The 27,823-nt window shown below is 43.9% G+C and overlaps 1 protein-coding gene across 1 annotated transcript in view; it reads left to right on the top strand.

The window, feature by feature from the left end:
- The window catches only part of kcnk12 (potassium channel, subfamily K, member 12), a 34,975-nt gene extending 13,638 nt beyond the window's left edge, over positions 1-21,337 (top strand). The window contains exon 2 of the mRNA XM_077495412.1: positions 19,071-21,337. Within this exon, the coding sequence (XP_077351538.1) occupies positions 19,071-19,948 (878 nt within the window). The 3' untranslated portion in view covers positions 19,949-21,337. The remainder of the gene's footprint in view (positions 1-19,070) is intronic.
- Positions 21,338-27,823: the final 6,486 nt, after the last annotated feature.

The raw sequence follows: 27,823 nt of genomic DNA on the forward strand, positions 1-27,823 counted from the left end.
AAGGCCAACTTTCTTAACTTTCCTGAACATCTTTCAGAAACAGAGATGGGAAATCCCTGCCACAGTTTGGCTGTTTAGGTTTTTTTACGTTCTGGGCCTGGACTTTCTCTACCAAAGATGGGAAATCTAGGTGACAGTTTTACTTTCTGGCCCGAGATTATCCATCTCTGGTTCACAAAGTCCAGTAAAAAAACTGAAAAGCCAAATTGTGGCAAGATTTTTAACTTTGTGGACCTTATCTTTCAGAACCAGAGATGGGAAATTCCTGCCACAGTTTGTCTGTTCAGGGTTTTTACATTCTGGACCTCGACTTTGTGAACCAGAGATGGGAAATTTCTGCCACAGCTTGTCTGTTCAGGGTTTTTACATTCTGAACCTGGACTTTGCAAACCAGAGATGGGAAATCCAGGTGAGTTTTTACTTTCTGGATCTGGATTTCCCATCTATGGTTCACAAAGTCCAGTAAAAACCATGAAAAGCCAAATTGTGGTAAGGGTTTTAACTTTCCCTGCCATAGTTTGGCTGTTCTCGGTTCTTATGTTCTAGACCTGGACTTTCTGAAACAGAGATGAGAAATCTAGGTGACAGTTTTGGGAGGATGGGAAATCCAGGTGTAGAAAGTAAAAACTACCACCTGGATTTCCCATCTGTGGTTCATAAAGTCTATGTAAAGAAAGTAAAAACCCTACTACTGTTAACAACTTTTCTTCAACTGTCTCAAAACGAGAGATGGGAAATCCAGGCCCAGTTAAAAACTGTCACAGTTTGGTGGCTTAGCCACAGGTGTTTGTACTCAACCAGCAGGTAAAGCTTGTTTACCTGTTGGTTGAGTAGAAGCACATGTGTTAAAACCAAACTGTTGAAAAGCGTGAAAAGCCCAATTGTGGAAGGGTTTTTACTTTCTGGACCTGGACTTGCTGAAAAGGAGCTGGGAAATCCATATTCAGAAAGCAAAACTGTTCTAAATTTGAAATACACACCCATAAAAGGATAAGCACACCTGAGCTATATTTTGGTAGTTGTGGGTTCAGCAGTGGATCATATTCCATAACATCATTACACAGATATGAAAATCTGCAGACATAGTTCATCAAAAACCTTTGAGACTGCCTGCTAAAAGTGGAACTTTTCCACTTTTTTTTTTTTTTCCCAGGCCCTTGTTTCATTAAAATGTAATGCGGAGGGAGGGACTTTCCGTCAATATTGTGCCTCATGATGAAGTACATATTCATTTTTGCTTGTAGCAGGGAGATGAATTGTGCCCACTGCTTTGGCATTTGAATTTTATGCATGAGAACGTTTTCAGTTAAACTACTATATTAGTGCAGCTGCTGATATAGCATGTAACTGTTTGCATCAAAAGAAACAACAACATCACTGGTCGCTGTATTTATTCTTCTTTTAAATCAGTGATTGTATTAAACAGCCTCTCTGTGATTTGATACTGTGTAGCTCAGCTGCAGTAGCAGGAGTTGAAAGCATTCTTCCCACACAACAATGCAAATTAATTAAACTCTTTAAGACTCTACATTTGACCGTAAACGGATTCAGAGTGAAGGCATTTTAATTTTTGTAATTAAGTCTGCTTCTTCCCGTGAGAAATTACCAACATGTCAAGTGAGTCGATTAAGATTCCTTGAAGAAGCTTCCGTGTTGTATTGATGGATATTATAAAAAACAATTGCTTTTATAGTATGATGAATAATAGCATTGTCAGTGGAAAATGTTTGTATAGTGTGTTGCGGCAGTTCTTTCTGTAAAGTTTAGAACATGCGCATGGGAGGCACAGTAGTGTTAGGCTTCCATCAATCTACTTTAGATGGCACTTTTCCTCAGCAGGTCACTGGAGATGTTTCAATTCACTGTGCGTGAGAGGCAAGATCTTCCCAGGGCGAGTTACCAGCTATCGCTGGGCGATACATCAGGCAACCATTCACACTCACATTTACACCCATTGACAATTTAAAGTCAGGCATGTTTTTGGAATGTGAGATGGATGAAACGGGTGGATTTTTCTGCTTAATTCATAATCCACGAACAAAATATTAATCAGGATACCATCATATTTAGACAAATGGGGGCACGTAGAACATATCGTGAAGAAAAGTTTTGACTTGACTTTGTATGTAAATAAACTTACAGCCAATGAAAATTTTTGATACAGCTTTTGCATCGGTTCTGCTCAGATTGTGTAGTAGGCGAATCTAACATTGCAGCCAGCAAATCTGTTATTGGATATTTTCCAGCTTGCGGACTGGGAATAAAACAAAGTGAGTAATGAGAGAGTTAAAATTCAATTTACTGGTGATTGAGCGTTGCCGTATAATCTATCCGAGCCAGCTTGCTGTTTTTCACCATTACAACACAAAATCATTTTGAAAGTTAGCGGTCATTGTCTGTTTCTTACATGAGCAAGTTTTGACAGGCCTGTTTTTCATATTGTTCAAGAGATTCCTGCAAGTCTTCACATTCTATGTATGATCACAGAGATGCTGTATCAGCGACTTTTCTGCTGAATATGATCTCAGCGTGCCAGTGTTTCAAAGGCTCCATCAGGACAGGTGTGTTTGCTCAGTGTGGGGATAATAGCACAAGGCTTTATGACAGTCGGCTCATATTCAAACATGGAGGGCACCTATGGTGTCATGAAAGAGCCAAGGACAAGGCCATCGGATCTATCAGAGGGAAGCTATTAATCTGATGGCTGAATTGCTCTTCAGGACACATTCATGTCACCATTTGCAGTTGCAGATCTTGCACTAGAATAATCATTTTATACAAAAAAGTACAACAGTTTTGTTGTTGTTGTTGTTGTTGTTGTTTTTAAATCAAGGTCAATTTAGAAGCAAATACCAAAATAATGACAATTTGTGTTTTCATTCAACAATCCTGTGTTGCGGTGGACAGGTTTATAACCTAAGAAACAGAACTAGAACTGGAAATGTTATATATTTTTCATTACACAGTGTGTTTGGAATCACCCAGGATCATGAAACTGACTGATTGACTTTTGCAGTTTCCTTGTATTTTCATTGAAAAACAAAACAAAAAAAACATCCTATTGTGACCTATTACATATGCTAGCATTGCATGAATGTTCCTCTTATTAAATAGAGTACAGTGCCAGGAATCTTGGCAGCTCCTCCGCAGATGGTCTGGTAATAATGTCGCTTGTCATCTCTTCCTTGGCCACTCTGTCCTGTCCCCACCACGGACCCCCACTTTGCTGCCCCATGACTAATGATTTCCTGTTTGTCATGGAAACAAAATCATCAGAGTAGTGGGCACGCCTGCCGTATTCTTCTCCCTCTTCCTTCGGACCAATTAAGGAGCATGGTGGGAGCAGCCAGTTGGACTGGGAGCTTGTTTGCAACACTCTTTAATTAAGACACAGGGTGCCAATGAAAGGAACAATTTGGACAGTTTGTTGCAAAACCCTTGAATGGTCACTCTTGGTTCTCTTTCCCATTTTCACCACATTATTAGCATGTCCAAATACATTGGAGTTAACCGTGCTGCCACTTTCCCTATTGTTTTTAAAGTTTGTTAACAAATCATTTTATTTATTTATTTTTATTTTTTTTAATATTTTTTTTTCTGTTTCTGTATGGTGAGGGTAGGTGCAATTTTATTTTTAGCTTCTAAAATAAGATGTCGGAAACTCACATCTAGCATTAATGTTGGACTTTGAAAGACATTATGAACATTTAGAATGCTATTTTCATCAACAGCGTAAGTCTGGCAAAAGGTGCAGTGAAAATCTGCACAGGGGCGGGCTAGACTTTGTTTTGGTATTTAAGCGCCCAGTTTGACATGATTTTAAATTGGCATTTTGTGCCATAGTGGACGTGAACACAGCTGACAGCCAGGGGTTGGATGATGTAAATTTGTAAAATATAATAAACTCCAACTGGGAACAGACCCTAACAAAATTGTTTTCATGTTTTTAATTCACCTGCGATTGGCTGGAAACCAGTTCAGGGTGTACCCCGCCTGCTGCCCATAGCCAGCTGGGATAGGCTTCAGCACCCCCCGACCCTTGTGAGGAGCAAGCGGTTCAGAAAATGGATGGATGGATGGATGGATGGATGGATGGATGTTTTTAATTCACCCTTGATAACAAAAACTAAACAGTGTTCAGAAGCCAATTGCAAAAATACAGTACCTGTGTCTAAGAAACATTCCCATAATAACTATATATAATGTAGAAGTGTTTTCTTTTGTTTTTGTTTTGTTTTTCTTACTTCTTCAGCAATGAACACCATTTTCTGGTATTATACATGAGGGAAAAGTCTGTCATTTTTACCTTCTAAGTACTCCACCACCAGTTAATGTTTTGCACTTTGTTTCTCTATGTGGTGCATTAAGACGCAGCAGGTTCTGCGGCACCATTTTTATACTAAAGAGCTTCCTGCTGCTTCTGAAAATAAACATAAATGGAAGAAAGAGGGAACTAAGACATTAAAGTTCCAGGCTCAATACATCCAAATGAGAAACTAGTTACAGTATGTTATCAATTATTCCCTTCCCTTGACAGGGAATGTTTCCTCTACTCCAGGGGTGGGCACACTCGGTCCTCTGGGGCCGGAGTCCTGCAGTTTTTGGATGTTTCCCTTCTCAGACACAGCTGATCTATGATCATCTCATCAGCAAGCTCTGCATAAGCCTGATAACAATCCTGTTGATTGGAATCAGCTCCATTGAAGCAGGGAAAAATCCAAAACCTGCAGGACTCCGGCCCTCAAGGACCGTGTTTGCCCAACACTGCTCTAGTCAGATGTGTCCACAAATACAGTTTACGGCTGGTTGTCGGAGATACAGAGATAAATTAGCAATGGGTTGCCTTCCCAGTCCATTTGTAGTCCCCTTCATATGCCAAAATGCAAACTAGGTATAAAATCCTGTAGGTATTTCCATTGCAGCCACTTAGCTTTAAAAAAAAAAAAAAACTGAATAAAAACCATGTACAAATTAGAATGTAAAAACAGCTTCATCAAAAACAGTATAGAAAGTTTTTAAATGTAACTAATATTGGGACTGTTGATTTCCTTTGTGAATGTATGTTAACTCACATGATGAAACGCCTATCTTTGGGCACTTGGATTTATTTTATTTATTTTTTGCTCACATAATTACACATTCCTAATGGTACAACATTGTTCAATAATGCTATTAACCTTCACAAGCTACAAATAATCTCTAATCGATAGTTGTGTTTTACCCGAAGCATTTGTTTTGGACTAGCGAGAGGGAGAGCTGCTGTAAACTGCTTAGTCTCTCGAATTGCTGCTGAGCACGTGATGACCAAATCACTACAGTCCAGAAAAGTGCTTTATTTTCCAACACTACATTTCACCTCCTTGTGCCTGATAGGCAAAGCAGCATCCTCTTTTGCTGTTAAATCTGTCAAATGGTAAATTATTGATACAAATGGCCCAATCGCCGTTCCTGCTCAAACCTCTGGTGTGTAATTACATTTGCAAGAATCATTAGCTATTGACATCATTCTCTTGTGGAGATGAACATAGTTAATGGTAATGAATAAATATGCTTCTATGGGCTCTGGTGGAATTAGCACACTTATGTTTTTCTTATCGGGTTCTGAAACGGTTCATTGTTGGCTGGTGCAGAGAGTATGTTACCACTATACCGAGGTCGGCAGCATCATTAGCCTCTGCTGTCGACTTCCACATCTAATCAGTAATCTTGGTGAATAAAGTCATCCAGAAGCATTCAGGTGTAGCTGCAGCATGCCTGTCCTTTGCGTTCTGTTTTTGTTCTGTTGTCGCTAATCCATCTTGACACTCTACTCTGGAGTAATAGCTCTGTAAGGCTACGCTCAATCGATGCCTGGTGCCTTTGCCTCTCTTAGGTCATTTGCTTGGTAATGAGAGACGGTGCGCAAGATGGTCTCTGCTCGCTTAGAAGAAGATGTTAAGTTTTCACTTGGGCTGCAACAGAATTGGGCTGCTAATTAATTAAATATGGAACTCAAAAGGTTTTTGTCTCAGAGGTTAATTTAGGGAATAGCTAGCTGGCCATTACCTTCCCTCATTGTCTGTTAGTGGACTTTACCAGTAACATACTGCTGACTAGTTCAGCTGTTGCTTTTCCGCAATACAGTATGTACACTTAACCCATGTGTTCCGTGTGAGGTTTTATTCCTTGTTATATCTTCGAAACCATCTGTGTCAATCAGTAGTGATCTAAATGACCCAGCATGTCAACAGCCCTCACGAGAGTGCTTGTCGCTGAGCAAGATAAGGTCGAAAAAGCCATTTTGGGTACCATAAAGTAAGCGCTGTCTCGATATAGATGTCATTTATGACTGGCCAAGGGAGGTTATAAAGGTGTTCAATGCCAAAAGGAAAAAAAAAAGGCTTCCCTAAAAGGGGAGTCAAATGAAGGATCACCATTATGGAAAAAGCTGACACTTGACCTTGGCCCAGAAGTGATAAAGATCAAGGTAATGTTGATTTCAAAACATGGATCTATTTCTTGACAAATGTACCGTGTGCTGTTCAATGGAAAGGCTCAATACGTGTATATTCCAATTGATATTTGACGTTTGCTTTTATTAAAACTTCGCAGATGTGATTTTAATATTTTTTTTTTTTTTTTTTTTTTTTTTTTTTTTTTTTCTTTTAAGAGCTCAGAATTGTTCATTCGGTAGTCTTACCGATTCAACGTCTTGTCATCATTGCTCTTTTCTTTTTTTTTTTTTTTTTTTTTTTTGTGTGTGTATGTGTGCGTGCGTTTGCGTGCGTTTGCGTGCGTGCGTTTGCGTGCGTGCGTGCGTTTGCGTGTGTGCGTTTGCGTGCGTTTGCGTGCGTGCGTGTGCGTGCGTGCAAATACGTATAAATTTATACTCATTCATTCACCTAAAACCTTATAAATATCCCATTACCCTTCGCCTTAACCAGGTACTTCAGAATCTTGCCAGAGTCGTGAGATTTAAATGGTCAGGAGACCAGAGAAAAGGTCAGAAAAAAAAAAAGAAATAAAGAGAAAAGAAAGGTAAATCAAAGTGACATCCAGCACCGACCAAACACTTCCTGCCTTCCCCATGATTACAAAATCAAAGTCTTACGCCAACCCCGGAAGCCTCTAAATTCCAGCAAATTTAGCGAGATCTCAAGAGCCCAGAGGAAAAACTAAAGAGAGGAAGGAGGGAAGGATCGATAAGGCAGAGTGAGATCAATAGAAGCCAGTACATCCAATCCATCAAAGTGAAGTCCAGCACCAACAAGACCCCTCCTGCGTGGTTACAAAACCGGAGTCTTATGCCAACCCCAGAAACCTCATACTTCTAATAAATTAAGATCTCAAGTGACCAGAGGAAAAACTAAAGAGAGGAAGGAGGGAAGGATAGATAAAGCAAAGTGAGAACCACAGACACCAGCACCAACTGATTCAAGGGGCTGTGGGAGGGAGAGGGTACTTCTGTTGAGTTTCAGTAGATGCTGGTGCGACGGATCTGGCATGCATAAGGACCACCACCAAAGAAAGAAGCCGTCAACCGCGGTCCAGCAAAGCGAGCACCCCCCCCCGGAATCCCCAGGCCGCGGCAGCACCAAGGCCACCCCCAAGCCACCCGAGCGGACACCGGTCGGCGAGCCGACCCAGACACCCGGAACACCCCCGCCCCAGCCCCGGCCCACACCCCCGAGCCCAAGGCCGCAGAACGAGGCCCAGCGGGCCCCCACAGCGCCCCACCGGTCCCCAGCCCCCATCCCCCCACGACCCCCCCCGCACCCCACCCAAACCCGCCATCCACCACGACCCAGGCCCCACCACCCCCGACCCCCAAACCCCCGAACACACCCCGACCCCCAGCACCCAACCCCCCACCCACCCATACCTCCACCCCCCCCCAAACAAGCCGCCCCCCCCCCGACGGCCGCCACCCCCCCCCCGCGAACCCGGCCCCCCGCGAGAACCCCCCACCCCCCCCCGGAAACCGGCACCGGGCAGCAGCGCAGAGAGGGAAGATGTGCCCACCCCACCTCCAGCCGCGCGAGATTTGCACAGCGGCGGGAGGGGGGAAGCAGAGGAGGAAGCACCAGGGGAGAAGGCGGAACACCAGAACACCGAGCCCGGTGGGGAGAGGCCCCGGTCGTCACGCCAGAGTACAAGTGACACCTAACCCTGTTACTGAGTCCGCCAGCTCGCCGACTGGCGAGCTCTACCCTTACACCGTGAATGTGGCCCCACCCAGTGTATATACAAGTGTGTGCGTGTGGTGCATTAAAATTGGGAGCAGGTGAGTCGGAGCAGAGGGAAAAAATTTCCCCTACTCCGACACACCCGTATCCCCCCCCAAAAAATGAATATGTATATGTGTGGTGCATTAAAAAAGGGAATGGAGGGACAAAGTGGTGGGGCAGGGACACAAATGGGGGGGACCACAGCGCTGCCAGGCACTGCAGTCCATCCCCTCTGATGGCTCCCCGCCCCAACTCACCCCTCCCCTTGGACGTGAGGTGCATTAAAATTGGAGGGGAGTTGAAGGGTGAAGACGGTGTTTCCACCCTTCCCCACCCCACCAAGAAATGTGTTGTGTGCCCTATGTGTATATTTACAAAGTGTATAGTGCAAGCTAGTGAAGTGAGTAAGAGGAGCGACCAGCGGGGCCTCACCCAACCCGGCGGGTGTAGGTGGCACGCCCGCCCCCCAGCACCCCCACCCCCTGCCGCCCCCCACCTCATCCACCCGGCACCACAATGGGCGGACAGCCAGCGCAGCAGGGCTACCGGACAGCCCACCGGCCACCGGAGCCCGCCCGGGGCGCCAGGAGTTATACCGGAGTGGGGCAGGCCCCAAACCCTCGCCCGGCCCCCGGAGCCCGACGCCCGGGCCGGGGAGGGAGCCCCAGGCCCAGGGAGAGGGAGGGGGAGGGGCCGCAGGGCAGACAGGGAAGGGGGGGGGGGGCGGGGGAAGCGGGGAGAAGACGACAAGAAGGCGAAAGGGCGGCTGCAGGGCAGGAGGCGGGGGGGGAGAGGAGGAGGGAGGGCGACAAGGGAAAAGGGACCGGGAGGCAGAGGAGGATGGGCGGGAGGAGGCGAGGAGGGAGAGGCGACGGGGGGGAGGAAGGGGGAGGGGAGAGGGAACCACGGGGCACACCGGAGGCCCACCCACCCCGAACCGCGCCGCCGGGCACGGAGCAGCGGACCGCGCCGGGACGGCACCGCCCCGGGCACCAGGGGAAGCACCCCAACACCGCACCCCACAGGGGGCCCAGGGAGCGGCCAAGACGCAACCGCCACCGAGCAGACAACGGGGGGGGGGGGGGGGGGGGGGGGGGGGGGGCAGAACCACCCCCGCCCGACCACAGGGGACGGCGTCAAGAAAATTGACTAATTAGCATGCAGTAACACCAAGTGTTGATGCTTAGTGCCCACTAGAAATAGATCTTAAGGAGTTATTGAGTATAGTGTCGTATAGTGTGGTATGCTCGAGCCCACTAGCAGCAACTAGGTTCCTGACTATATAAAAATAAAAACAATCAGATACAAAATACCAAATACAGGAGCAGCGAAAACAGAAGTTGTAACGATGTGGTGGCTCTCGTTAACAGGCAGAATCTTGGCAGGATTAAGTTGCCAAATTGAGATTAAAATATTCTATGTACATAGACCATATTTGTTTAAATCTTGATACTTGATTTTTATTTAAGGCAGAGATTTTTTCCATTGAGATATAATTTATTAGTAAGTTTAACCAGTGGTCGATATTTAGAGATTGTTTATTTTTCCAATTGACAAGGATTATTTTTTTAGCAATAGTAAGGGCTATAAGTATAGATTGAGATTGTTTACATGGTAGCTCAGTTATTGTTAAGTCACCTAGTAAACACAGTCTTGGAGATAAAGGAAGCCTACAGTTTAATATATCAGCGAGCTTTTCCAAGATTTTAGTCCAGAAATGCAGCACTGGAGTACATGACCATAAAGCATGAAGATAAGTATCGGCAGTGTTTTGTGAGCACTGGAGACAAATGTCGGAGTCAGAGAGTCCCATTTTTTTCATCATATATTGTGTAATATATGTTCTATGAAGTATCTTATATTGGATAAGTTGCAAATTTGTCTGTTTGGTCATTTTAAATACATTTTCACAGATTTGGGTCCAAAAGTCTGGTTCCGGAACTATAGACAAGTCTTTTTCCCATTTTAAAGTCGGTAAATACGTTTTATTTGTGTATAAAAATAACTTATATATTTTTGATATTTTCTTTATTGTTGTTGGAGAAAGCTTTATAATATCTTTAGCTAAGACAGGCAGTTGGAGCGTATCCTGAAGTGTTGGGATTTGTTTCTTAACCATATTTTTAACTTGCAGATAATGTAAGAAATTTCCCTTTTTTATTTCATATTTCTGGACCAAGTTTGTATACGATATAAACTTATTATCTGAGAAAAGATGATGAAGGTGTGTAATTCCTTTCTGCTCCCATAGGCTAGCGAGAGGGAGAACTGCTGTAAACTGCTTAGTCTCTCGAATTGCTGCTGAGCACGTGATGACCAAATCACTACAGTCCAGAAAAGTGCTTTATTTTCCAACACTACATTTCACCTCCTTGTGCCTGATAGGCAAAGCAGCATCCTCTTTTGCTGTTAAATCTGTCAAATGGTAAATTATTGATACAAATGGCCCAATCGCCGTTCCTGCTCAAACCTCTGGTGTGTAATTACATTTGCAAGAATCATTAGCTATTGACATCATTCTTGTTATGGGGGGCCGGGGTAGCCGGCGAGAGTGGATCCCAGAATACGCAGACCAGAGGAAGGATGATAAGGAATTTATTCCGCTGAGATGCGCGGAAACAAACAACCGAAAAAGCTGGTCAGACAACCAGTACAAAAACAACTCAACCGAAAACACTTGCAAAAGGCAAGGAGAAAAATTGTGATTAACGAAAAACACTTGCTTACAAAAAGCAAGGATTCACAACAAACATCATACAACACGAAATAGAAAGTTCAACTTAAGAAAACGTGGCCAACAGCGCACACGTAAAAGGTAACACTACAAGTCTAGGTGAGAGAACGGAAACTAAAATCCAAACATTTTACAAAGTACAACAAAGGGCGACGTAGTAATACATGACACGTGAAAAACTATGAAAGACTATGAAAACGCTCGAATAAACACTTGGCAGCACAGCAGTGAGCAAGATGAATAATCTGGCAGTCAGCAGTAGTGGCGCAGTGGCTTTTAAAGTCCATTGATTGTCCACGAGGAACAGGTGCGGTCATTAAGGTGGGAAACGCCCACCAATCACTTGGGTGCTGGAAAGAAACAAACAGAGGCCTGAGAGCCAAACCATGACAGTACCCCCCCTTTAACGGACGCCCCCTGGCGGACCACCTGGTTTCGAGGGGTGAGCTGAATGGAAGTCCCGCAGGAGGGACGGATCCAAGATCCAGGAGCGGGGGACCCACTGCCGCTCCTCCGGCCCGTAGCCCTCCCAGTCGACCAGATACTGGACACCCCTGCCGCGAGGTCTGGAGTCCAGGATTTCTCTGACTGTGTAGATAGGGTCACCGTCGAGCAGTCGTGGAGGCGGCGGAGTCACTGGAGCGGGAGCTAACTCACTGGAGACAACAGGCTTGAGCTGGGAGACATGGAAGACTGGGTGGACCCTCATGGATGGCGGGAGACAAAGTTTCATGGCCACGGGATTAACCACAGTCACAATTTCGTAAGGGCCAACATACCGCTGCCCCAGCTTTTTGGCCCCGCCTGCTAGCCGTAAGTTTCGGGTGGATAGCCATACCTTGTCTCCCGGGGCATAGGTCGGTGCTGGGCGGCGGCGCCGATCAGCGATGGCCCGGTTCCGGGCAGCAGTACGGGACAAGGCCGCTCTGGTCTCCCGCCAGACTCTGTGGGCTCGGCGAAGGTGCATTTGCACGGACGGGATGTTTACTTGTCCCTCTTGGGATGGAAACAGCGGGGGTTGGTAACCGTAAGCAGCCTCGAACGGAGATCGACCTGTCGCTGAGGAGACCAACGTGTTGTGTGCGTACTCAACCCAGGCTAGGTGTGATGACCATGATGCGGGGGACTGCAGGCACACACAGCGAAGCGCCGCTTCCAGTTCCTGGTTCAGGCGTTCCGTTTGGCCGTTGGTTTGCGGGTGGTAGCCCGATGACAGGCTCGTGGTGGCTCCCAATGCCCTGCAGAACCGCTTCCAGACTTGGGACACGAACTGTGGTCCTCTGTCAGAGACCAAGTCGAGGGGGATGCCATGGAGCCGAACTACGTGCTTGATCAACAGTTTTGCCGTCTCCAATGCAGACGGCAACTTTGATAAGGCCACGAAATGGCCAAGCTTTGAAAATCTGTCTGTTACGGTCAGAATCACAGTGTTACCTCTTGACACCGGCAGCCCCGTGATGAAGTCCATGGCAATGTGGGACCAAGGGCGAGAGGGTACCGGTAGGGGCCGTAGTAGCCCAGCAGGGGCTTGGTGGGACGCCTTTCCACAGGCACATGCGACACAAGCCCTCACAAAGTCTGAGACGTCTTTACTGAGTTCCGGCCACCAGAACCGTTGTTCCACCAGGTATTGCGTGCGGTGGACTCCAGGATGGCACGCGAGGTTGGACTCATGTCCCCATTGTAGAACATCCGGGCGTACCTGAGGGGGCACAAACAATTTCCCAGGAGGAACCTCTTCCGGTACTTGGATACCGGCCAGTGCGTCGGTAACTTTCCGTTCGATAGTCCATTGCAATGCTCCCACGATGCAGCGTTCGGGCAGAATAGGTTCAGGAACCATGGCTTCTGTGGCGTGGTCATAGATGCGTGAAAGGGCATCTGGCTTCTGATTCAAAGTTCCCCTGCGATAAGTCAGCACAAAGTCAAAACGAGTAAAAAACAGAGCCCATCTTGCCTGCCGTGGGTTCTTTCTTTTGGCTGCACGAATATATTCCAGGTTCTTGTGGTCTGTGTAGATTATGAATTGTTCCTTCGCTCCCTCCAGCCAGTGTCTCCACTCCCGTAGAGCCAGTACGATGGCCAGAAGTTCGCGGTTCCCAACGTCATAGTTGACCTCTGCAGGGCTAAGCCTCTTTGAGAAGAACGCGCAGGGGTGCAGCCTCTGGTCATCCGGGGAGCGTTGGGAAAGGACCCCCCCCACTCCTGAACTGGATGCGTCGACCTCGACCACAAAAGGAAGTTCTGGGTTAGCATGCTTCAACACTGGTGCAGTAGAAAACAATTGTTTTAATTCAGAAAAAGCTAATTCCGCTTCCGGAGTCCACTGGAATGGAACTTTATCAGATGTAAGCCGTGTAAGTGGTTGTGCCCTTTGACTATAGTTTCGGATAAAGCGCCTATAGAAATTAGCAAACCCTAGGAACCTTTGCAGCTGTTTCCTAGACGATGGAGAGGGCCAATCCACCACAGCCTGAATCTTAGCTGGGTCTGCTCTAAGTTGTCCTCTCTCCACTATGAAGCCCAGAAACTGGACCGAGTCTAAGTGAAATTCGCATTTCTCAGCTTTTACATACAACCGGTTCTCCAGTAATCGCTGGAGTACTTTGCGTACGTGAATCCTATGCTCTTTGAGATCGCGTGAAAAAATCAGGATGTCGTCAAGATAAACAAAACAGAACTGATCCAGCATATCTCGTAAGACGTCGTTAATTAAACACTGAAACACGGATGGTGCGTTAGTTAGTCCGAACGGCATTACTAGGTATTCGAAATGTCCCAGCGGGGTCTTGAAAGCAGTTTTCCACTCATCCCCCTCCCGAATCCGAACCAAGTGGTATGCACTCCGAAGATCAAGTTTTGTAAAAACTGTGGCGGCTTGCAGTGGCGCAAACGCTGAATCAAGCAAGGGCAAGGGGTATTTATTCTTTATAGTAATATCATTGAGACCGTTGTAATCAACACAGGGCCGTAACGACTTATCTTTCTTCTCGACGAAAAAAAACCCTGATCCTACCGGTGAAGTCGACGGACGGATTAAGCCGGCGGCCAAGGAGGAAGAGATATAGTCATGCAAGGCCGCCTGTTCCGGTTGCGAAACCCTGTACAATCTGGAGGTAGGAAGTGGCGCATTGGGAATCAAGTCGATTGCGCAATCGTAGGGTCTATGGGGTGGCAACGACTGGGCTCGGTCCTTACTGAAAACCTTACTAAGATCATGATATTCTCTCGGTACATTGTCAAGGCAGATTGCCTCCAGAAACATAGGCGGAGAGGTAGGTTTATCGCGGTCGGCGGATACTAGACAGTTAGCATGACAGAATTCGCTCCAGTTTTCCAAGGCCGGCTTGGACCAGTCGATCTCTGGATTATGTTTCTTAAGCCACGGAAGTCCCAAAATAATGGGTACCGAACGGGACGGCATAACAAAAAAACGAAGACGCTCCACGTGGTTACCTGACAACCTTAACTCAACCGGAGCCGTAACGTTTTCAATAGCGGCCAGGAGGCGTTCGTCAAGATCCAGCACCTCTTTACATTCCCTAAGGGGTTCTAAGGGACAACCCAACTGTTCAACAATACCAGGATCCATGAAACACTCATCGGCCCCAGAGTCAATAAGCGCTATAACTGTAACAGTATTTCCTGGCCCCGTTACCTCCCCTGGAAGTTCGAGCCTAGTGTGGCTGACAGTTCTAGAACCCACCATACTCTTCTCTACCCCCGTCCGAATGCACTCACGCTGTGGTGTAGATGACGAGACCGGGGTATCAGCCGGGGCTTGTAGAGAGCGGAGCAGCGTTGTTCCTTGTTGCCCCCGTGAAGCTCTGGCTGGACAGCCGGCGACGCGGTGTCCCACTTGACCGCAGTAGTAGCAGGCCCCACTCCGAGATCGGCGCAGCCGCTCTGCTGGGTGAAGTCGACCACTCCCCAGTTGCATGGGTTCGTCCGCTCCGGCGTCAGTCACGGATCCTGACATGTCTCTGCGTTGGCTGCTTTGCTCGCAGCCCCGTTCTCGGCGTCTTTCCCGGATACGATTATCCAGTCTAATACTCAGGGCTATGAGTTCTTCCAAGTTCGTGGTTTCGTCGCGAACTGCCAACTCGTCCTTCAATACGGGTGAAAGTCCTCGCCGGAATATACAACAAAGCGCTCGATTGTCAAACCCGCTTTCTGCGGCCAGGATTCTAAATCCAATAGAATAGTTTGCGACTGATTGCCGGCCCTGCACATAGTCAAGTAACTGGCCTCCGGCCTCCTTCCCCGTCACAGGATGATCAAACACGCATCTGAATTCACGAACAAAATCGGGGAAGGAAGACCGGAGCTCAGGTGCTGAATTGCTCACGGCCATACTCCAAGAGGCTGCTTGGCCAGTCAAAAGGCTCATAACAAATGCTACCTTGGAGCGATCAAGGGCATACGTAAGCGGTTGTTGGTCAAAAATCAGGGAACAGTGGTGCAAAAAGGTACTGCACATACCGGGTTCTCCTCCGTAACGTGACGGATGTGGCAGAGAAGGCTCGCTAATAGCAACATTAGAAGGCAGCGCTTGCTCTAAGTCAGGAGTCGAGCTAGCTCGGGGAGAAGCGTATGCTTCTGCTTGACCGACCCGGGTCAAAAGCTCCCCAAATTGGCGGGCCAGCGTGGAAATCGCCTCCTGCATATCACGCAGCGATTTGTCATGCTGCCCCACCAACTTCCTTTGACTGGCCAAAGCGTGACGTACCTCTTCCGGGCCTGCGGGATCCATGGCCAGATTATTCTGTTATGGGGGGCCGGGGTAGCCGGCGAGAGTGGATCCCAGAATACGCAGACCAGAGGAAGGATGATAAGGAATTTATTCCGCTGAGATGCGCGGAAACAAACAACCGAAAAAGCTGGTCAGACAACCAGTACAAAAACAACTCAACCGAAAACACTTGCAAAAGGCAAGGAGAAAAATTGTGATTAACGAAAAACACTTGCTTACAAAAAGCAAGGATTCACAACAAACATCATACAACACGAAATAGAAAGTTCAACTTAAGAAAACGTGGCCAACAGCGCACACGTAAAAGGTAACACTACAAGTCTAGGTGAGAGAACGGAAACTAAAATCCAAACATTTTACAAAGTACAACAAAGGGCGACGTAGTAATACATGACACGTGAAAAACTATGAAAGACTATGAAAACGCTCGAATAAACACTTGGCAGCACAGCAGTGAGCAAGATGAATAATCTGGCAGTCAGCAGTAGTGGCGCAGTGGCTTTTAAAGTCCATTGATTGTCCACGAGGAACAGGTGCGGTCATTAAGGTGGGAAACGCCCACCAATCACTTGGGTGCTGGAAAGAAACAAACAGAGGCCTGAGAGCCAAACCATGACAATTCTCTTGTGGAGATGAACATAGTTAATGGTAATGAATAAATATGCTTCTATGGGCTCTGGTGGAATTAGCACACTTGTGTTTTTCTTATCGGGTTCTGAAACGGTTCATTGTTGGCTGGTGCAGAGAGTATGTTACCACTATACCGAGGTCGGCAGCATCATTAGCCTCTGCTGTCGACTTCCACATCTAATCAGTAATCTTGGTGAATAAAGTCATCCAGAAGCATTCAGGTGTAGCTGCAGCATGCCTGTCCTTTGCGTTCTGTTTTTGTTCTGTTGTCGCTAATCCATCTTGACACTCTACTCTGGAGTAATAGCTCTGTAAGGCTATGCTCAATCGATGCCTGGTGCCTTTGCCTCTCTTAGGTCATTTGCTTGGTAATGAGAGACGGTGCGCAAGATGGTCTCTGCTCGCTTAGAAGAAGATGTTAAGTTTTCACTTGGGCTGCAACAGAATTGGGCTGCTAATTAATTAAATATGGAACTCAAAAGGTTTTTGTCTCAGAGGTTAATTTAGGGAATAGCTAGCTGGCCATTACCTTCCCTCATTGTCTGTTAGTGGACTTTACCAGTAACATACTGCTGACTAGTTCAGCTGTTGCTTTTCCGCAATACAGTATGTACACTTAACCCATGTGTTCCGTGTGAGGTTTTATTCCTTGTTATATCTTCGAAACCATCTGTGTCAATCAGTAGTGATCTAAATGACCCAGCATGTCAACAGCCCTCACGAGAGTGCTTGTCGCTGAGCAAGATAAGGTCGAAAAAGCCATTTTGGGTACCATAAAGTAAGCGCTGTCTCGATATAGATGTCATTTATGACTGGCCAAGGGAGGTTATAAAGGTGTTCAATGCCAAAAGGAAAAAAAAAAGGCTTCCCTAAAAGGGGAGTCAAATGAAGGATCACCATTATGGAAAAAGCTGACACTTGACCTTGGCCCAGAAGTGATAAAGATCAAGGTAATGTTGATTTCAAAACATGGATCTATTTCTTGACAAATGTACCGTGTGCTGTTCAATGGAAAGGCTCAATACGTGTATATTCCAATTGATATTTGACGTTTGCTTTTATTAAAACTTCGCAGATGTGATTTTAATAATTTAAGGTTACTGTGATTAGAGTGCATGTTATTTTTTAATTCTTTCTCAAAGTTCAACCCTTCAATGTTTGTGAGCTTGTTTCGCACCTTTAGTGCGGTACACTCATAACAACAATTAGCCAAAATTTGACCATTTTCCCTCACTTACCTTGACAATGAGTCAAAGCTCAGCAATACCCCGAGTGTCGGATGTATCTGAAAGAACATCCTGGGCTTTTGGTGCCCAGAAACCAATTGGAGCTAAATGTTAAACCACACTAATTCGCTCATCCAAGTCTTAATGCGTGTTTGGTCAACACCTATTTCGATCGAGAACCGGATTCCATGATTGTGACGTGAACTCAGCATTAGCCAATAAGGCAGTGCCCTGACTCGTGCTTTTGCTGGACACAAATAGAAGATTTGGTTGTGTAGACTTCACCACAGCAAAAAATGACAAAGAGTTTGTAGCCACAGTGTCGTATGACCACGAGATAAGCAGTTAGCCTAGCCTGCACAATTTCTTCTTCTACTAATACTCTTTCTTCTTTCAGACTACTCGATACTCTACAGCACCATGCTGAGGTGTAATCAAAGATGATATTCGCCACAATAAAACAATTTAGCCGCAGTGTAGTTACCAGATAAGCAAACATTTAGCTTACCCTGTCCTATTTCTTCTTCTACTAATATTCTTTCTTTCTTCTTCTTTGCAGTTAATCCTCAAGTACACGACTAAGTTCAACAACAGTATGAAGACAAATTAGCAATGAAATTTTAAGGAACATTTCTGCTCTCAAAAATCTGTCACATAGAGGTTACCTAAGTGTGACACTTGAGAATGACAAGCACGCGTCTCCTCCGCTTGAACACTTAATGTAATTGACTCAGAAATCAGATGATAGTAGGGAGCCATACTTTAAAACTGGGGGGAAATAAGCTTAGCTAAGACGTTTTACAGACATTATTGTCTCCCCACGTTGACCTTTTGTCCTTGAATTTTGCCTTCCCACCAATAGTATAAGCGTACATTCAGCAGCCACAGCATCACGAGTCGTTCGTCAGATACTGAACGATAGCTGAAATGACCAGATGAAACTTAAAAGACAAGATTAAGAAAACGTGACATCAGATGGACAGGAAAAAACATGAATATGATCTAAACTTGGGGGAGTCTGAAAATAAATGCAGATCAAAACTACATGATAAGTGCCAAATGAACTATGAAAACAATCCGGATTTGAGCTTGAATTCATTGATTTTGAAAAACCTGTGCACTGACACAAGACCAAACAGCCTTGGCATGATCGGCAGATCATGCCCCTCAAGCTGACACATAGATGCCTTGTTCCAATCATTCCATGTCTCAACCATTTACAGGGACCATTACACAGGAGTCCCCATCCCAAGGGCCACACAACAGAGGGCCTTACAGCTAATAGTTCCTATTCCTAAACTTCTGAGGAGTAATTAAGAGGGATCTCAACCGGCGTCTATCTACTTGAAATACTCAACACCTCCCCGACCTTGTAGTCTAATTTTCTCGAAAGCACAAAGATTTTTAAGCCTCTTAAAACTCATTCTGACCTGCGGAAGGACTTGATTTAACACTACCCAGGAGTCGAACCGCAGAAAGAATTCGACTCCTAATGTGGAATTTCTCTTCTGTCTCTGCAGGTTTTGGGATGACAACCCCTGTGACAGTTGCAGGCAAAGTGTTCTTGATCTTCTACGGGCTCCTGGGCTGCGCTGCCACCATCCTTTTCTTTAATCTCTTCCTGGAGCGCATAATCACATTGCTGGCCGTTGTCATGAAGGCTGTGAGGGAGAGGCGGATCAGAAACAGTGGCCTCCTCCCACCAGGAGTTCAACGGGACTTCTCGGCTTTCTGCCTCCCCGGGTGGAAACCTTCCGTTTACCATGTCATGCTGATTCTAGGCTTATCGGCTATCACCATCTCCTGCTGTGCTTCGGCGATGTACACCCCCGTGGAGGGCTGGACCTACTTAGATTCACTGTACTTCTGCTTCGTGACCTTCAGTACCATCGGCTTTGGGGACTTTGTTAGCAGTCAAACTGCAGCTTACGAATACCAAGGCCTCTACCGGGTGGCCAACTTCCTTTTCATGTTAACAGGAGTGTGCTGCATCTACTCGCTCTTCAATGTCATCTCCATTGTTATTAAGCAGGTGCTCAACTGGATGCTGGAGAAGATGAGCTGCTTGTTTTGCCAGCGTTGCAATAAGGCCAGCACCTTCCTGGGCAGACGGAACGCCATCCGGCCAGGTTCCAAGGGTCGCCATCCGACATACATGGACGGACAGTGTGACAGTGACACTGAGGGACGCAGAATGTCCGGGGAGATGATATCTATGAAAGACTTGGCTGCTTCCAACAAGGTGTCGCTGGCCATCATGCAGAAGCAGCTTTCCGAGTCGGCCAACGGGTATCCCAGGACAGTTTGCGGCAGTTCGCGCCATAACGGTTTCTCTGGGGGTGTGGGTGCCCTCGGCATCATGAACAACAGACTGGCAGAGACCAGTAACTCCAGGTAGAGGATTACCAATACACTGTGGGAGCAGATGCGTTGGAAGAAACTCTATTGTGAAGTCAACATGCTAAGCCCAATGCACATGTATGGGTTCATGTGGTTCAAATCTCCACTGTGATGACAGGGATTTTTGACTATTGAATGCTGATGGAATGAAGAAACATCAAGCAGCAGGGTACATTTCTCAAGTGACAACCGCCAAACACCCAAAATGGAATCCGCACGCTCTGTTTATGAGACTGACATGTACTGTAATAGAGCCAAGGGGATCATCTGGAGCAATGTCTATTGTTTGTTTGTGTATATACATATGAATGTCCATAATCAGTGGTGATATTAACATTTAAAGGAAGTCAACCCAAAAGATTTCTTTACAATATTATATTCTATGCAGCCCAACTCATCTAAACATAATATTCTGATAAATATTGTATTTGTGGGACATGAATTAAGCAGGAAAATCCAACTGTTTTTATCCATCTCAGAGGACGGCCATTTTGTCACGCACTGTCCACTAAAAATTACGTAACAGTTGCTTAGGGCTAAGGTAACGACCAATCGCGGCTCAGCTTGCAAAGGTCGCATGACCAAACTCAGAAAACAGGTGAGCCGTGTGATTGGTCACCTGAACCCTAAAGAACTGTGATGTCATTTTCAATGGACAACAAGTTGCAAAATGGCCGCCTCCTGAGATGGATAAAAATATTATTATTATTATTTTTATTTTTTATTTATTTATTTATTTATTTATTTATTTATTTATTTATTTATTTATTTATTTTAGTTGACTTCCCCTACATGAGCATAATAACTGGATGATACAGCACATACCAATCTATGCATTATACATCATATGTATTGTTTTTGCAACTTGTCTATTACATTCTCTTGACTTCACATGTTATCTTGACATAAGAATGGCAGGAAAGCATTTTATAAGCATGATGTAGCATATTTGTTGGGGCTGCATTGAGCGGGCTTACAGTGTGTAACACCAACAGGCAACAAAGAGACGTCTTGCTTTTCTCTCTTACTCGCAATGGAGAAAAGACCGCGGTTTAAAAAAAACAAAAAACGAAAGTCCATTTCTCGAGAGTAACCAGCCTGCTTATCAGCTCTAAACACGCTTCTGCGGCCAAAGACTTTGACTTGAAGGGTAAGAGGTACCTTCCAATGTTGCTTCTGTCCTCTCACAGCGATGTGTTGAAAGGAAAACAAATGTTAAAGACTTGCAATGTATTAATCACTCTTTGTACCGAGGAAATGTATAAGAATAAATGACATGTATAAGTTTTTGTTTGTCTGAAGGAGATTATGAGGAGGTAAGTGGGTTTATGCTGCGGGCACATTATATGCTGAATGATGCAGATTGAAAGAAGCTGGGCCAGTCTAAAGTGGGAAGCAAAACCCTGAAGGATTCTCTCACTCGCATTGATTTCTCTTTTTCTGGGTATTTGCTGCTTTCGTCAAGGGAGGTATCATTGCAGATACATCTCTCTCTCTCTCTCTCTCTCTCTCTCTCTCTCTCTCTCTCTCTCTCTCTCTCTCTCTCTCTCTCTCTCTCTCTCTCTCTCTCTCTCTCTCTCTCTCTCTCTCTCTCTCTCTCTCTCTCTCTCTCTCTCAAAGAAAGATGACCCAAAAGCCTGCAGAGCTTGATTGTTCCTGCTGATTTCAGTGTAAATGTGCTGCAAAGTATTAATGGCTCAGGATGTTTGGAGAGTACATTGTGCCACCTTGTCAGACTTCACGATCAATGTCCTTATTGCCGCCGAGTGTCTTTTCCAAGGCATCCGTGATTTAAAGCTGCGCGATTATGTTTGATGTCCGCAGACAGACACAGAAGAGGTTTACACAGAAGTGGCGGGGGGGCAGTGGCAGCGGGGGCGATAGTGCAGTAAAACATTCCTGTCAGTTCTAGATTCATGTCCACTGCAAATCAACAGCCACAGGCTCGTTTTTTTTCTGGTGCATTTGGTCAACGTAAAATCATAGGCCACATGTATCACTATATTCATTGACACACATAGCACCATAACACTTCATTGTCTTACCTATCTCATGCTCATTTGCCTTTCTGCGAACATAAGCACATTTCATAACTTGATTAGATTAGCATGAATAGTCTAAAGGTATTGGAATATTTAAATGTATTTTTGTTTCATATTAGATTTAAATTTCTCTCTAATGTACAGTCTAAAACAGATGAGGAAGAAACTCAGTTTGATGTTATAGTGCACATGCATGTAGCAAATTAAGCAAAAATTCAAATTTTGACAGAAATACAGCACAGAAATATTTAAGCCTAACTTTGAAGATTTATGTAGTTTTATGACGAAAAAAAAAATCCCATTTACTTTTATTTTAGATAATTTCAATACAAACCTACCAAATAAACCTTAAATGATTCATATTCACAAGTCTAATAAAGCCTATTTATTTGAAATGCATAATCCTCATGTTTATGTATTTAGTATTAATAAAGTATAATTACTTTTTTATTTTTACGTTTTTGGGATGTCTGCATTCAGTTTCATCCCAAAAACATAAAAATGTAAAAAGTGAAAAAGTGGACTTTTGTTGTTGTTGTTGTTGTTGTTGTTGTTTGTTTTACATAGCAGCGACGGTGTGCTATTTATGATACATAGGTAGCCTGATTATTATGCAATTCAAACAATATATGTTTTGTATTTAAAATAAATTCTCTCATTATTATTAATTTAGAGTAATTATATAATTAAAATGTATCATATAAGGTTTACTTGGTAGGTTTGTATTAAAATTATCTTAAAAAAAAAAAAAAGTAAATGGGATTTTGTCATGTAAAAAAATTACATATATCTAAGTTAGTGTACCATACTTTTCCCTTAGGAAATATTGCAATTTGAATTGACAAACGTTGACTCAGGCTCCTATCTGCATATAATTTTACTTTATGGATTATTTAATATCAGAATAAAAGAATGCAGAAAATGACTCAGGTGGTAAAAACTGCATGCACGTCTTGTGTTTTCCTTCATGCTGTCAATATTTGCAGTATAAATAAGAAGGTCTTTTTAGATATATAGTATTTTTATACAATTGTCATTTAAATAACAAAAAACGTTTTGCCAAGGAATGCTCGTTACATGCTCATTCGGCACACAGACAAGACTTATGTAAGAATATCTAAGTCCTAGATGGTTCGTAGACCTTAACACAATTAAGCTTGCTGCTGTGTTGACGCACCTCTGACAGCTGTGACCTTGGACATGGAAAAATGTCTTGTCCCGGAGGCATATAAGCGGCAATATTGGCGTCGTATAGCAACCGTGTTCTTCTTCTTGCCCCTGAACAAGTCAGTATTACATTCTACATAATGCAACCTTGTTTCTCCCCAATGCGGCTTCAGTCTACAGGGCCAGAGGTTTTAGGATTACAAGCTATCCGCAGAGCTTTTGGATTCAGTCGGTCATTAACCTTCAGCAAGACGCATGAGCGTAAAATGGCTGGAAGGGAGAATTAAAGTATAGTACAGTGAAACAATGGAATGCTTCCCACAACTGAAGTCTCCCACAGGTTATTTGATTCAATAAAATACACATCAAGCTTTTTTAAATAAAATTTAACAATAGTGTTAGTGACTTTTAAGCTCACTTAAGGATGCATTGCACATATTGAAATCAACAGCCATGCATAAACAAAGTTAAATAATTCATCTTACCCATGGGTTGCATTATACATCATTTTGATTGCAAAGGATTTAAGGGCTGCATTGTCCTCTACCTGTAGGAGGAGACAGATCTATTAGTTTTGCTGCTCATAGCTTGTAAAGCGAATTTGTGAGACGCTCCTAAAAATGTGTCTTTTTGTTTTACTGGCTACAAACAATTTCTTCTCATCTTCTTGCCCAGAATTCACTTCAAACGACGTTGAGTTCCATGATAAAAAGGGAACACTGCAAGCTCGCATTGCATCACTGTCTTACTATAAATTGTTTAGATCAACCCCCTTAGTTTCTCTTGTACTCGAGACATACATCTTCTAACGAGGAAGCAGGACTTTAACATATCTGAAAGCCAATCCCAAATTGGAAAGGAGTCGAATCTGCATTTAAATATTCTTCTTGAGCTTGCTCTATCTACTTTTTGATTAATTCAATAAATATGTTATTCCTTGATGATCACAGTATGAGATACATTGTACAAACCCTGTTGCATGCACTTGTTTCAGGATTCATTTGGCTGAAGCGCTTTGAAAGCAGCAGGCAGGGAAACGTCTCAATAACAGAATGATGTATTTATTGTCTGCTTGCCTCTGCTGTGTGACTGTAATCTCAGCATTACCTTTTGATCTGGAACTTGATTTCCAGAGCTGCAGTGGCAATGATACAGAGCCAATGAATGAAATCATCCAGGAGAGACTCTTCCGGTGAAATGTGTGTGATCCATCAATTTGTTGACACCTTTATTGACATGAAATTTACATCTCATCTCGTGTCATTTGTAATGCGGCGTAACATCCAGTTCATGTATGCAAATGATTTATGTTCACAAGTTGCACATTTATACAAATGATTGCAATTTTATATTTATGCAATTAAACACAAGACCTATGCTCTTGGGTTCCATTAATCAGTGCTAGCCAGTGAGGTTTCTTTGATTCTTCGCTTAATTGGTGACCTTGAGAAGTGTACGTAAAATAACAATAATTAAAAAAAAATAAAAAATAAAAGCTCTAAAAAGAAACCATCTATAGCCAATGAGCCCATGCTTGAATCATCAATTTATATGAACAGAATGTCTTAAAAGGCACACAGTGAGCATTCATCATTACGGCTTAATGACACTGAACAATACACTTTAGCTGAAGCTTTACTATCAACAGTATTTACTTTTCTGGCAACTCCATTTGCATCATATATTTCAGTGGTGTTGTTATGCAAGGCACGTTTACTGACTAATTACTCAAAAATGACTTATAGCAGCATAAAGCTGATTAATTAATAACATCTTCCTGGCATCCGTTTTCATCAAATTAAGGAGATCTTGGTGGTTGAGCTTATTAATTAGAAATGTTTGGGATAATGTCAGCTCAACAAAATTTATGTTTGGCTCATGTTTTTAACATTCTATGAGTAAATAGATCCTATAATTCTCCAGAGAAAGCTCACAACAAAGTTAAGCCACAAATGCAGTAATTTGTAATGCCACTGGTTGTGAATTAACATGAAAACATGAGCTTGGTTGTTGCATTTTATGCATAGTTAAGCCAAACTTTGCCTTGTTTGTTCAAGTGATGAATAGATATTGTCTCATAAATGTCACAAGTCAGTTAGAAAGGGTGGTAAAATGTTGACAATACTACTATTTTCATTTATTACATTTTCACAAGACATTACATGCAAATGCATTACAGGGACATCCAATGTTGTAAATCTACAACTGATTAAAATTCTAATAATACAGTAATACATAACAGTTTAACATAAACCAATGTTTTTGATATATACAAATAAAAACAAAATATTAAATACACAATCAACCAGCAATTAATGCAGTGAGAGTCCTGCCTTTGTTTCTCATCATCTGAATTGTGTAACTTGTCTGGTCCGTGTTTTTGTTTTGGTCTCCGTCATCGTCATCTTTGGCAAGGCATTAGATTTGAATCCCAGGCTTGTCTTGATGGTCTCGATGTGACGAAGCAGTTTTGTAGGCTTTATTGCCTCATTTGAAGAGCCGGTCGCCACAGTTCCTCGTTTGTTTTCCCATCATTTGTTCTTTTTCCCTTCCGAAGATGCTCTCCAAAGACACATTTGTGCTAGCGTGCAGGCTTACTCTTGTTACTATCTTATTATCAGCCATTTGAGATGTTTACAGAGGCACAGGCGGATGCACCTGATCTTGAATGGCAAATGGGCTTTCATTTGTATTAGTTTTCAATGCGCTTTTATACTGTCTCCTCATTTTACCCACTGATAAAGCAGCATCAGGAGCAACTGGGGGTTCAGCACTTTGCTGAACAAGACTTCAACATTATCAAGGGTTGAGGATCGAACCCACAACCTTCGGGCTGTGAGACAACCACTCTACCAAATGAGCCATGATACTTGACAAAAGCTTTTTTCAGATCTGGATGATCAAGAAAATATTTTTGGTTCAATCTGTGCAGCCTGGTATAATATGGCCAGTTACCATCATTTTGTGCGAATGATTATGGTTCCTGAGAAATTTTCAACAAGATAAGGGATATGACTATATAATGATCAAAAATTTTCTTTCTTAAGGACATGATGATGATTCGCCTATGTTTATGGTTTAACTGTATTACACTGTTGCCATGTGCCTAAAATTGCTGTCGACCTATATAATCGAAAATTGTAAATTTAATTTACATTTAGAACAAAAAAAGTATGCTGAAGGAGTAAAAGCTACGGGTCGACTCTTCAGTAATGGGCCAGTTAGAATTTTAGTCATAAAGAAGGGCTCTGTAGTTGCATTCATTAAGAAAATCAGTCTAATCTCAGCAAATAATGTGGACGAGCATACATTATCATAATGCTGGGGGGTTAAAAGCAGTGTGCAGATGAAGTGTCCCACAATGTCACTGTGAACATCGAAGTGGACATTTTTAATGAATAAACACATTGATGCTCTCTGACGATCTCCAGTGATGTCATTTTCCAGAAACTGATTATTAATCCAATTTTCGGCATGACCAAAAATTGTTCCTTGATTATAGAGATGAGCTATTTAAAAAAAAAAAAAAAAAAAAAAAAAAAAAAAAAAAGTATTCTCTGTTTCCCACCTGGGCGGCACGGTGGATGACTGGTTAGCACGTCCGCCTCCCAGTTCTCAGGACTCGGGTTCGAGTCCAGGCTCCGGCCTTCCCTGGTGGAGTTTGCATGTTCTCCCTGTGCCTGCGTGGGTCTTCTCCGGGTACTCCGGTCTCCTCCCACATTCCAAAGACATGCATACAGGTCGATTAGGCGCTCCGAATTGTCCCTAGGTGTGCTTGTGAGTGTGGATGTGTGTTCGTCTCTGTGTGCCCTGCGATTGGCTGGCAACCAGTCCAGGGTGTCACCCGCCTACTGCCCAGAACCAGCTGAGATAGGCTCCAGCACCAACCGCGACCCTTGTGAGGAATAAGCGGTCAAGAAAATGGATGGATGTTTCCCACATGTGAGCTCACAGTAAATTAGTCTTGGTGATAATCTGACCCCAAAGTATAAGAGCCATTTTTCTTCTCACTTTGCTTTGCCACTGCTGGTTTTGCTCCACTACTGGCATTGCATTAAGGATACAAAGGAGTTTGTTCGCCGTACTAAAACGTACCACACTCATGGCCATCTGTAATACATCTTCATTTTAAGATTGTCGCAAGTGATTAGGTCGCCAAGCTGTTAAAAATAATCTCCTCTTAATAAAAAGCTTGTCAAGCTGAACAGATCAGTCCCAGCGTTAACACAGTTAAATTGGCTTGAGGGTCTCTGGAAGAGTTATAATAAAAGAGCCTTTTGCACTTCCTGCTTTTTTACAAATGGTGGCAAAAAGTCAACACGACATAACATCAGAGCTGTGTACCCCCTTTTACTTACTTATTGACACTCTTCTACAAGGAATAGTGGACAAAGTTTGTCAATTGTTGTCCTTTAGAAGTCTGAACAGAGGCAGGGTGGTGTCCGTGTAGCCCCTTTTATGCTACTGTTAAAGCCAGTATTGTTTCCACCTTTTACAATGATGGACTTAAACGACACTGACACGGGACGGCGGGAGAAAGTCAACCCGGCAGTTTATTTTGCCTTCTGATGCATTTTCAGAGCCATGACATAAGTGGAATGATGTCAATATAGCCTCATTTAGAGGCTGTGCAAAAGCTGGCATTTCCCCCCACCTTTTTTGTG

This window comes from Festucalex cinctus, chromosome 14 (genome assembly GCF_051991245.1).
Source record: "Festucalex cinctus isolate MCC-2025b chromosome 14, RoL_Fcin_1.0, whole genome shotgun sequence".
Classification (NCBI taxonomy): domain Eukaryota; kingdom Metazoa; phylum Chordata; class Actinopteri; order Syngnathiformes; family Syngnathidae; genus Festucalex; species Festucalex cinctus.